General features: G+C 40.4%; 1 protein-coding gene across 8 annotated transcripts in view; it reads right to left on the bottom strand.

The window, feature by feature from the left end:
* Positions 1–12,792, bottom strand: part of LOC126995435 (uncharacterized) — a 121,706-nt gene that overhangs the window by 64,698 nt on the left and 44,216 nt on the right. For 7 of the 8 annotated variants that reach the window (XM_050854986.1, XM_050854996.1, XM_050855002.1 and 4 more), the window contains 4 exons: positions 7,989–8,111; positions 2,158–2,278; positions 1,529–1,701; positions 9–190 (listed from right to left, as the gene is read on the bottom strand). In XM_050854986.1, coding sequence (XP_050710943.1) covers positions 9–190; positions 1,529–1,701; positions 2,158–2,278; positions 7,989–8,111 — 599 coding nt within the window. The remainder of the gene's footprint in view (positions 1–8; positions 191–1,528; positions 1,702–2,157; positions 2,279–7,988; positions 8,112–12,792) is intronic. The other variant, XM_050855017.1, reaches the window with a different exon arrangement.

The raw sequence follows: 12,792 nt of genomic DNA, 5'->3' as shown, positions 1-12,792 counted from the left end.
ATGCTAACCTCTGAACCATCCTCCTGGCTAATAATCTTCCTCAGCAAAGAGTTAGCGGTCTTGTGCTGCTCCAACATGTTGATAGTAACAGTGGCAGGGTCCTCAGTAACAGAGTGAGGTGCAGGCAATAGTGGGTGCATCAAAGCTTTTCCCTGACCATTAATCAAGTACACATATGCATTTTCTATGTCTGAAATGTTTAAAAATATGCATTAATCTGCAGTAACTAAAATCTAATGAAATATGAGTTTTACATTGTTCAAAAGAAACAAGGACACTTTGCACTGGTTTTGTCACCTTGAGAGTGAGATGACAAACTATGTATTGGTATTCATAGGATAGATGTGGTAATCTAAATCATTGCCAATTTTTACTTCCAATACCCTCAGTTTCTTTCTGCGAGCATAATTGAATAAGGTTTTGTTCATGAGATGGATGTATTACTTCAAACTTGGAATGTGTATGTACCTAGTTTACATAGTTGTTGTATACAGGGCTTGAGCTACACTCGTGTGGCCCCGTCTCCACAGTACTTGTCCTTTTTTTCTTAAATTTCCACACACTCTTCGCCTCCACCAGTTCTAATTCATTTTTTAAGTATTTATATTTCAATGAGGAAAACTGTACTTTTTATGTCATTAAGACATTCCCTTTCTTAACTTTTCTTGTGACCTCTTTAATTCTCTGCCTACACTTCCTCTATTCAACAATATTTTTATTATGATTCCTCCCAGTCATTCAAAAGTTTATATAGTAATCAGGTCACCTCTCTTTCTTCTTTCTTCCAGTGTTAAAAGATGCATTTCTATTTATCTTTCTTCCTAAGTTATGTCTTCCAGTTCTGGTTTCATCTTAGTGGCTAGTCTTTGTATTTTTTTCCAGTTTCTTCAAGTGTTTCTTTTTATGAGACAATACTACTTTTGCATATTCAGTTTTGGTGAAATTATATTTTTATACTCCTTAGCATATAATATGTATCTGCATATATATTATTCATATGATGCTCACATATATGCAAGTGAAACGTGGGCCTGGAATGAAAGTCAGAGGTCTAGAGTGTAGGCAGTGGAAATGAGTTATTTGAGGAGTGCTTGTGGTGTGAGTAGAATGGATGGAATGAGTAATGAAAGAGTGTACGAGCATTTTGGAATGTGTCCCAGGGGTGAAGGGAAGAAGTGTGGAGTGGTGGAAGAAGTGAAGCAACAGACCTTAAAGTGGTTTGGCCACATGGAGCAAATGGAGGAGAGTAAGATGACCAGAAGGGTGTATGTGAGTGAGATAGAGGGAGGGAATGCTAGAGGACGACCTCCAGTGAAATGGAGGGATAGGGTGCAAGAGTACGTTAGGGAGAGGGGGGAAAGATCTTTGAGAAACTTTGAGCAGGCAAGGAGGGAGTGTCTGGATAGAGAAAGTTGGAAGCTCTTCTGCCATGGCCATCCCCTGGTGGGAGCTCCTAGGAGCAGGCGTCGATGAAATGATGATGATAATGACAACTTTCTAGTTCATACTATTTGTAGGTCAAACTAACCATGAATAGTTGTGTCAGTAAAAAGGTTTACCACATTGGAATCAATGCAGGCAGTGCCCACAAACTCTTCCTGAAACACCAATGGCATGCACACAGTGATGATGTAATTCATGCCAAAATAGTCCATGTAGGGTATGGTAATTACAGGGCGGTTGTTGTTGTTCTGACCAAAACTGAAAGAAAAATAAATTTAGCTTTTTCAATTATCTAGTCTTTCTCATTACTGCTATATTTTCATTATGTGATTAATATCCCAATGTCAATCAACAAAATGCAATAAATATCCTACAGGCATATTCAAAACCTTGAATACAGTAGAAATCTTCCTACATGTAGCTTGACATGTCATTCTGACATATAAATGTCTTTGCATCCTCTCCAATGCTGACATTTTTAGTTTCTCACTAACTTTAGTTCCCTCCACTATCAAGTACCACTTTACTACTAAGCTATATCATTAAATTTAAAAATCAATAAGTACCATTTTCATTTTGCTCTCCTCTCCTCTATGATGAGAGAGATCCATGGCAAACATTAATCATAAATATTTCACTCAAGAATGGTAAGAAATGAAACAATCATTATTTAAAGGTAGACAAAATAAACTGTGTACTAGACAATAATATTACCTGGGTAAACTAGTGTGGGAATTACGAAATGTGGGGTTGTCAGGAAAGAGAACCACCTTGAGTGATGCATTGTTCTCCTTCAGTATTATCCCTTCTTCTATACCAGCAGGTTTTGCCCCCTCTGTCAAGCCAAAACAAAAATAAGATCAGGTTTTGACCATGTAGGGCTGATACCCTGACTAGGCAAAGTGGGATAGGAGTCAAAGTAAGAGGGGCATAGAAAAAAAAGACTTCTGTGGCAAGAGGGGAATTGATTGGGGGCATGCAATCATGGCACCACAACAGGGCAAAGGTGGGAACATAAGAAATTCACATCAAAGTTATATTTCTAGATTTTTTCTATTCACATACATGTAGTTTCTTCCAGAGTTGTAACATCAGTGGCGTAGTTATGTCTGGGCTTTCGGGGCTATAGCCCCGAATATTTTAAGAATAGCCCCGGATCTCAAAAGTTTTTTTTTTTTTTCTTTAAGAATAGCCCCAGCCAAGCCAATACAAAATGCAGTGGTGGGCACCGTTAACCGAAAACTTAGCTTCGCTAACTGGTAATTCACTAACTGAAAAGTTAGCTTCGCTTACGCCAAACCACTAAACTGATAAAGAAATTAGTGGAAGCTAACGCTAACTGCTAACTTTTTTTATATGGATAACTTCGGTTTAGTATTTTGGCACATGATGCACCGAAAGTGCAAGACATTGGCATTCGTCATATCTCTTGATTTAAGAGCAAAATACTTCTCCAGGTGGGGCACGGGTTCTAACTTAGTGTCTTCCGCCTCACCCACAGCTGCTGCTGACTCCCTAACAGGGGCAGCATCCTCAGGCGGAACAAAAACGTCCTCACTCTGGTCACATTTTATGACGTCGATAACGATAAACAAGGCGACAATAATGAACGTGACTTAGTAGAACCATCCTAAACTGAATGCTGTGGTGGGGTCAGGGAGGAGTGGGGCCTGTGACCAGCCTTGCCAAGTCTCCCAAACCTGCGATGCGTAATTTCTATGATATATGTAAAAGGCATCACAAATGATAAAACACACACCAATACAAGTTTAACCCAAATATTATGATAAATCAAACAAAAGTAAACTAGTTATGCATATAATATTTATACGGCAATAAAGAAACAGCATACATATTTTACAGTAGTGCTATGAAAATTTAATTACTTTTATTTAACTTTGGCCGCAGTTTTGAGGTGGATAAGGAATATAACAATTATCTATATGATAGTTTAAAGGAATATAAGTAGAAAATATATTTTCTTAATAAAAATAAATGTTACACCTCTCACGAGCAGCATCACTCCCACTGACCCAGCCTGACATGAGTCACGTGTCGAGTTCTTCTACGGAGACACAGCAACACACCCTGGCCCTCATTTAGAGGTGGTAGTACTATACACGGTGACAACGTCGCAGCTTAACTAAACAAAGAGACCAACAAGAAACAACATGAGGAGAAGAGAAAGAAGCCTTTCACTTTATCCTAAATCCGTATATTTTACCCAAGATTTCCCGCAAATCTACGCAGTTTTGAATTTTTTTCCATAACTGACACTTTAATTTTTATTATTCTAACCCTCTCGCACACCATAAGTTTCAATGAGTTTTCTTTTCTGTGCTCATTTCAAACATTGGGTCTCTCGCCAGTCGAGGCATTTTTTTTAGCGCGGCGAAAATTTTTGTTTCTCAGCTACTTTCTTACCCCAAACCTGCATTGATCATTATACATAATATATCAATGGCTTCCTTATTTGTTGTAGTTTTTCATGAATCATTAAAGATATAATAATAGTAATTCAAAGGACCGTTTATGGACATGGAATAGAGTGCGCATAAACAATTTTTCTACTTAGGTCATGTTCCCACCTCCATAACTAAAAAATTTGAGAGTCAACTTTTCAAGGTAGATGTATTTATAATAGCAGAATTTTATCAGGATTCTTATGGTTCCTTCAAATCTCCAATCGGACAATTAGCACCATGAAATATTTGCGGAAAAGTAAAAATATTGAGTAGGGGAGGAGGAAGCGGGTCCAGCGGGGACAGAAGTACGACTCCTGTCCTGTCCTCCACACTGTCCCATTCCGTGCCTTCATTTCCTTCTGAATCTAAGTCTTTTTCGCTCTCATCAATCTCTCTCGCAAAGTGGGGAATACCTCCTGTTTCACTCTTACCACTACTTTCACTGTCTGAGTATTAGAGTGGGTAATATTCCTCAGGTTTCAGGGGCCTCTATGCCATTACGTATTTACGTCCAAACGTAATTCACAAAATATAATACGCTACTACCTGTAAAGAGAATAGAATACAAATTACACCCAATCAAATCACTGTATTGCACAATATAACACTATTATCACTGTTATGCCATGGGCTGCATGGGCACACGGAAGCCCAAAAAAGTTTAAAGCCCACAGCAGCGAGACGTGCAGATTGACTGATGAGAGAGTGACCGGAAACTGTCTTTGTTTTCTCAACCGTGCTCAAATCTGTGCATGCAGAGTGTGTTGCCAATTAGTTAAATTCAGAGAGGGTGAGGAAACTTACCCTCAAACAAAAAATTACACGATTGGAGTGAATATAACCATTTAAAAGTAATATTTTTGTTCAAATCGACACCAATGGCATCACGATGCACTTTGGTCCTAAAAATTTTTACACGCCATTGGCGTCACAATGCGCAAGAGGGTTAAGTTTATTTCCTGTCAGGTGGAAAATATCGAATTCTTGTTATTAAATCCCAAGTTCAAAGAGTTGGAAATGGAAGATGCATTACCCTAATATACCATAAAGTTTCCCTAATAATTGTCCAATTACCCTACTTTGAGGTGTAATTTACCCAAAAGTGGAAGCCATGGAATTATTGCGCCATGTGGCTCAACTGGTGCTGTGTCTGCCCACAATGGACAAGACCAAACCTGTATGAATTTTTAGCGGACTTAAGTTAGTGGAGGAGGAGCTACACTTAGTGGAAGCTAATTGATCAGCTAAATGTTTCCAAAGTTAGCGAAAATGCTAATCAGCTAACAAAACTGTTAGCTTCACTAATTAGCAGTTAGCGGATTAGTGGAACCGTGCCCACCACTGACAAAATGTTAATTCTTATTAAGCTGTTAGAAATAAAAATTAGATTTCATAGATCTCATACGGAGATCATACGGTTTGTTCCTGTCCGGTTCACGTTCCTATCACGTATTCACAGCCACTCGCCAGTCGGCCATCAGTCAGGCAGTGGTGCCAAGGTGCGTTTCCTGGCCTGCGCACACGTATGAGCAGGAGAGCTTGTTGACTGGTTGTAGCGAGCAAGACCTGAGTCTGAGGCTATAGATATAAGCAGCTTTTTTCAAATAGAAAGAGGACCAAGGCAATGAGTTGCAGCCTGCAAGGTAAGGACAGGCAGAGGAAGAGCTGCTTCCTGCTGTTGCTGTAACTGCAGATGAGTCATGACAGGAGACTGCCACTGCCTTTACATTGTCTGTTAGCTCAGGTTGGTGAAGCAGCGGGCTCTTTAGCCACCTAGCAAGTAGCCATAGTCTAACTGAGTGGTTCTCAAACGTTTTTGTCACACAAGGCATACTAACTCCTTAAAAAAAATATCGTAGTTATGTATACTGTAATGATGGGAAATGTGCACACTGCACCGAATTGCTCCAGCATTCAGTAGTTCAAAGTGGAATGAGGGACCGTAATTTTTCCGATTTCCAAAGGATCTAGTTATTATTTAACAAGTTTCAAGAGGTAATTAATTGATATTTTGCTGTAGGCAAAAACTCGTGGTCATTATATGGTAGTTACATGACAATTATGCGAGATCGAACTTCGTTGATATAAAAACAAGTTGAAAGCTTAACAGTAAAAGAAGCTTTTAATACGTCTTTAACCCTGTATTAAATAAACTTGGTCTGCAGGAACTGATGACATGGTAGAAGTAAAAACCAGCATCTAAATTTATAAAATGTAGTACAGATAACTTTTGATTTATGCGAGTTTGGTTTACGCGTTTTTTAAATAACGTGGGGTCCAAAATCCAATTAAATGTTTAATTTACACGATTTTTTCACTTATACGCGATATTTTATGGAGTGGCCACCAGATGTCTCACGCAACTGGACTCACACAACTGGACTGAACAACAGTACAGTACCCACACTGCCACGCTACTCAACTACAACAACACCCTCGCTGCTGTGGAGCGGCCACCAGATGTCTCACGCAACTGGACTCACACGGCACCGCGGCCACGCAGCTGAGCTCAGTTCTTCCCGTGTGCGACTTGAACAACAATACAGTACCCACGCTGCCACACTATTCAACAATAGGGGTGGGCTGGTACCGGTACCAGTACCGGTACTAATGCTACCAGCTATACAGTACGGTACCGGTACCAGACTGCTCGGTACCGGTACCAATACTAGCCAGTCGCTCATGGTGTCCCTCATTTCGTCCTCACACAAGTGATGCTGAGACCGAGTGCCTGAGTGGATCTCTCGGTGATATGGATATTTTCTTTCTCTCTCTCTCTCTCTCTCTCTCTCTCTCTCTCTCCACTGAATGAAGTGAATATTTATATTTCGATAGAAACCTACCCCTACCTCTTGTTTGATTTACATTGTTTTTGATTTACGCGACCTCTTCAAGGACACAATACTCGCGTAAATCGAAAGTTACCTGTAGAGTAGTAGGCTGCATGAGATGAAACCTGACAGGCCACATCATTTACTATCATGATATGAATACCTAGGCTATGACAACGGGATAAACAATACGTCTATTAAAGGCTAAAGGCTGAAAGTTTTTTATTTCTTCTTTTTTTAGGTGAGCAGAACAAAAGAAAATTGATCGCTCCGTTGCTGCTGGAGTGTAAAGTTATTTTTTCCTCAGACTTAAGTTGTGGCTACCATTAATATTAATATCATTTACAAAATGAATTGCTTAATCTTCCTATTGAAAAAAAGGGGCATTATTTTTAACGTGTCGGTGGTCTAATTTCCAGACACGGACAATTTTTTTTCCAAGCAAAATGCAAGAGTTAAGTGTAAGAGTGCTGAGTTGTAGTTTTCAATCTCCTTGGTAACAAAATAAATTTAATAAAAAACTACATGAATTTGTGAAAAATGGTGGTTTCTGATTGCTAATTATTTGATGCTCACTTACTCAGATGTTCCTTATTTTACTATAATACATTGTAAAAACGGCCAATTGCTTTTCATCAGTTTTTAGTGCCTTGTTTTCTGCAGTAAATGTACCTGAAAGAATAAATTTTATTTTTAAGTTGTCTGTACAGTACATTTATATGTATGATACATTAGTCTTAAGCGCTTTAATGTGCTTATTTTACCATAATTTGACAATGACCTTGAAAGTTTCATCATGACACACTTGCCATACTTTCAGTGTTACTGTTAAATACAAGAACACATAAATTGGCCCTGATGTATGTCAGAGAGGCCTCAAAATTACCCTAAAACTCAGCGTTTCTCTCGCCTCCAACCACCTAGCATTTTGAGTTGGGCTAAGCCCCCAATATTTCAAAGTCCTAAATACACCCCTGTGTATTGTCAAAGTAAATCAGCAGTGATTAAAAAAAGATTGTTGGCTAAAGTCAATTTCAAACAACAAATAACTGTCATATGTGCATTTGTATGTTATCTAAGGGTTACAAATACCTTTAAAAGAAGCTGCTGTCCAATGAGAAGTAAAATATTATAGCTTGTAAAAGTTATTTTTTTTACTGTTACTAATGTGATTCACTGATAGACTTTCACAGTTTAATCCCTGTAATCCTTAATCCTTTAACTAATTATACAATAACAGTAAACTCACCCTGTATGAGGTTAACCACAACGGAGGTCCCATTCCTGACAGCATCCTTGAGTATGTCCAACACTGGGTTGTCTTTCCATTCCTTCTCAGTGGTCATGTATACCATCACCTGGTGGTGACCACCTGGCACCAAAGGCAATGGTAATTATATATATATATATATATATATATATATATATATATATATATATATATATATATATATATATATATATATATATATATATATATATATATATATATATATATATATATATATATATATATATATATATATATATATATATATATATATATATATATATATTTACTTCTTATTAACAGATTTGCATCCCTTGGTAGCTGGTAGTGTTAAGCTTTCCTGTCAGCAGGTCTCAACAGAACCCATTCTCCACTGGACTGTGTATTTCAGACACCAATAACCAAAATAACAATGACTTTGAATATTAGATTTTGCCCATTCAGCCATATTAGCGATCTTTCTCCAGCAGTGCTGATTTTATTGCATATTAAAAACTCCACAACAGTGGAATGAACAGAATCCATGGGAACTTCTAAGTGTAAAACAGACTTTGTAAATACAGTAGATTGTTAATTTAACACAATTTTCTTCATGATTAATCTAGCACAAAACACAGAATTCAAAACAATTCAATTCTCTAATGTTTTTGATTTAGAAAAAATCAAATTTGCAAAGCAGTAATGAGCCATTCCATGAGGCAGTGAGGCAAGCTTAACAAAAGCTAGCAAATGTTTAACAATATAAAATAATAACAGAGTCAAAGTCAGTGGGGCTTAATTGAAACAAGACGGGATTTTGCGCTAAAGGTGGGTTTCATCATTTGCATGCTTTTTTTTCAGGAATGGCTTGCTCATTAGACAGTATTGGCTATCAGTTCATCTCTTCCCTGCTTGAGGCCCCTCACCTGTCTCCATGCCAATGACAACACTTTACCTTACAGCTTCAATGTTGCCTTGCCTACCACAGAACTGTATGAAAAACACCTATTCTAAGACCAGAAGTCAAAATAACTACACCAGAAATAACACATATCTAACATCAAATTAAATTATACTAGGAATGCTAGAAAGCAAAATACAGCCATGAGAGAAATATTCCAGAGACAAAGCATCCCTAGTTGCCTTTCGCCGTTCACGAGGTAGATACTGGTCAGTGTACATTTTGCATTCAGTGGGCATATTTACTATAAATAGATGCAAACCTTAAAACCCACTAGCAATGGGTACAATATATATTTTCTTCGAACCAGCAGGTACTGTGTTTGGACATTTGGTGCCTAACAATAACTTGCATTCTGGAATCCCAAAGTAGAAAAAAAGAACTGAGTTGACTAAGAAAAGCACCTTTTTGACAATTCTATGGGTGGCCAAGTGTAGTGCTGCTTGTATAGCCAATTCAGTCTATTTTTTCTTCATTCTCATCTGTCTATCTATATCTCCGACACCTTGCTCCTTCGTGGGAACTTCCCTCCAGGGGTTGGCCACGGCAGAAGTGTCTCCATTTCTCCCTGTTCTGGCACTTCCTCTCAGCACATTCAATCCTGCTACTTTCAACTCACTCACTATATTGATCCACTTCCTCATCGTCATCATCATTTCATCGACGCCTGCTCCTAGGAGCTCCCACCAGGGGATGGCCACGGCAGAAGAGCTTCCAACTTTCTCTATCCAGACACTCCCTCCTTGCCTGCTCAAAGTTTCTCAAAGATCTTTCCCCCCTCTCCCTAACGTACTTTTGCACCCTATCCCTCCATTTCACTGGAGGTCGTCCTCTAGCATTCCCTCCCTCTATCTCACTCACATACACCCTTCTGGTCATCTTACTCTCCTCCATTTGCTCCATGTGGCCAAACCACTTTAAGGTCTGTCGCTTCACTTCTTCCACCACTCCACACTTCTTCCCTTCACCCCTGTGACACATTCCAAAATGCTCATATACACTTTCATTACTCATTCCATCCATTCTACTCACACCACAAGCACTCCTCAAATAACTCATTTCCACTGCCTGCACTCTAGACCTCTGACTTTCATTCCAGGCCCACATTTCACTTGCATATGTGAGGGTTGGTACTATTATTGTATTTCTCAAATCCCTTTACTTCCATGCTCACACTTCTGCCATTCATGATTCGTCCCAAAGACCCAATCACCCTTCTTCCTTGCAATGCCCTTTCTCTTATATCTCCCTCCATACCACAATGCTTACACATAACTGATCCATGGTACTTAAACTCATTGACCTCCTCCATTTCTTCACCATTCAAAATTATTTTGCATTCTTTTTCACATTCAATTCCCACTCTATATGGGCATACAAAATCTACAATCTCACTTCTACTTCGCTCACAAATCATCACTTTACTTTTGTTGACATTTACTTTCAGCTTTCTCCTATTACAGACACTCAAAAACACTGACCAAATTTTGTAGGTCACCTTCATTTTCTGCAATGAGTTGATCCACTTCACAGGTGATCTTCCCCTGACGCCCCCTCCCTCAATCCTTCCCTCATACACTCTCTTCACGAATTCATTCTCTCCCATTCTCATCACATGTCCAAACCATTTCAATGCACCATGCTTCACCCACTCCACCACTCCACACTCCACTCCTTTCGCTGTCACACCCGTACCAAACCGCTCATACACGCTTTCATTGCTTTCTCCATCCCATCCTGACACACCACATGCACCTCTTATATAACTCATTTCCACTGCACATATTCACAACTGCTGTGCTGCATTCCATGTCCACGTCTCTGACACATATGACAGAGTTGGCAGGATAATACTGTTCCTTATTCCCCTCTTTACCTCCATGCTCACACTTCTTCCTTTCATAACTCTCTAATGCACCCACCACCTGTCTGCCCTTCACTGCTCTTTCCCTCACCTCACCTTCCACACTTCCATAAAACTGTCCCTAAATATTTAAACTCAGTCACCACCTCCATTCTCTCCTCCCCTAACCTTATCCTACACTTCGTTGTACCCTCTGCTTTAACTCTGTACAGCTTTGCAAAATCAATGACCTGTTCTCTCGCCCTCTCAAATACCATAACCTTACTCTTTTCAACATTCACTCTCAGCTTTCTCCTCTTACACACCCTGTCAAACTCATTCACTATGCTCTGCAGCGTCCCCTCATTCTCTGCCAACAACACCGTATCATCTGCAAACAGGCCCACAACCAATGACTCCTCCGTACCTCTCACTTTCAGCCTTGGACCAAGCTCCCCCACTCTGGCTTTCATTTCTCTCATACAACCATCCATGTACACATTAAAAAGCTATGGTGACATCACACACCCCTGTCTCACACCGACACCTACACCAAAACTCTCACTCAACTCACCCTTCATGCATACAGAGGCACTCACATCATTATAGAAGGATCGGATTCCCTCTAGCAAACGCCCTCTCACACCATATATCCTTAAAACACCCCACAACCCCTTCCTGTCAACCCTGTCATATGCCTTCTCCAGGTCCATGGACCCAGCAAACAGCTTCCTATCCTTTTCTATGTATTTTTAACTAACATTCTGAGTGCAAATGTTTGGTCTACACAACCCCTCCTTTTCCTAAAAAAAACCTTGTGCATCTGAAGTGCAGCGACTATGCCTGATGAACGAGCCTCCCATAACCCACTTAGCCAGTGGGTTACCTCTTTGGCCGACTCGGTAAGGAGTGGCTCTCCCGTCACGCTGGTCGCGGGTTCAATCCCAGGGAGCCGGGGAATACCCTCTCCTTGTCGTGATTAATTTCTCATGTGTTTCGATACACGCCGAGGACGTGTGGGACCGAGGGAGTAATAGGTGGCATATGATGGGCATCCTATCCTGTGGTTCTGTTGAGTTTCCCCGAAGGGGTAACAGGTAGGATGACCCATGATCTCCGAGGGAAATAGAAAATGGGAGAGTTGGAGGTATGTCTCTACGGGGACGTTGTGGAATAGTGAACCGATAGTGGTCACTGTCTAAGGTCTCAACACACAGAAATTAATCTACATAGAGGGGAAAGTTGTGTAGTGTGGCAACTATGCCTGATGAACGAGCCTCCCATAACCCACTTAGTCAGTGGGGTACCTCTTTGGGCGACTCGGTAAGGAGTGGCTCTCCCGTCACGCTGGTCGTGGGTTCAATCCCAGGCAACCAGCGAATACCCTGATCTTGATTAATTTCTCGTGTGTTTCGATACATGCAGAGGACGTGTTGGGAAATAGAGGAAATAGAAAAACATGCTCTCGGGGCATGACACATTACCTACACTTTCCTCAGTTATTTTCTTCACCCTCTCATTTAAAACCCTTCCATACACTTTTCCAGCCTCATTGAGTAGACTTATTCCCCTGTAACTATCACCCCTCAGTACGTTCGCGGTTCATCAATCGTGACCCCCCGCCAATATAGCCCCTCACCCTGATCTGTCACAGCATGTGACACGATTACAGGAAGGCAGAGGAGAGAGGGAGGGAGAGAGGGAGGAGGGAGGGAGGAGAGAGGAGGGAGGGAGGAGAGGAGGAGAGGGAGGCAGAGAGAGGGAGGAGGGGAGAGGGAGGGAGGAGGGAGGAGGAGGAGGCTTGCTCCTGTTGTTCCTCTGACGCGTCACTGTTGCGAGGGCAGCCTGTGCAGCAGTAGCCCAGCAGCTAATGACTGCTATTTTTCAAGATTTCTCATTTTCATTATCCTAAAAAAAAAAAAAAAAAAAATTGCCCAACCACACTGCAGATTTGCCAGATTACTGTAATTATGTAATTGGGAAGGAGCAAAAAAAAACAT

The sequence above is a fragment of the Eriocheir sinensis genome, chromosome 1 (assembly GCF_024679095.1).
Source record: "Eriocheir sinensis breed Jianghai 21 chromosome 1, ASM2467909v1, whole genome shotgun sequence".
Classification (NCBI taxonomy): Eukaryota; Metazoa; Arthropoda; class Malacostraca; order Decapoda; family Varunidae; genus Eriocheir; species Eriocheir sinensis.
The sequence above is the reverse complement of the archived record's forward strand: the minus strand, read 5'-3'. Positions and strand labels throughout refer to the sequence as shown.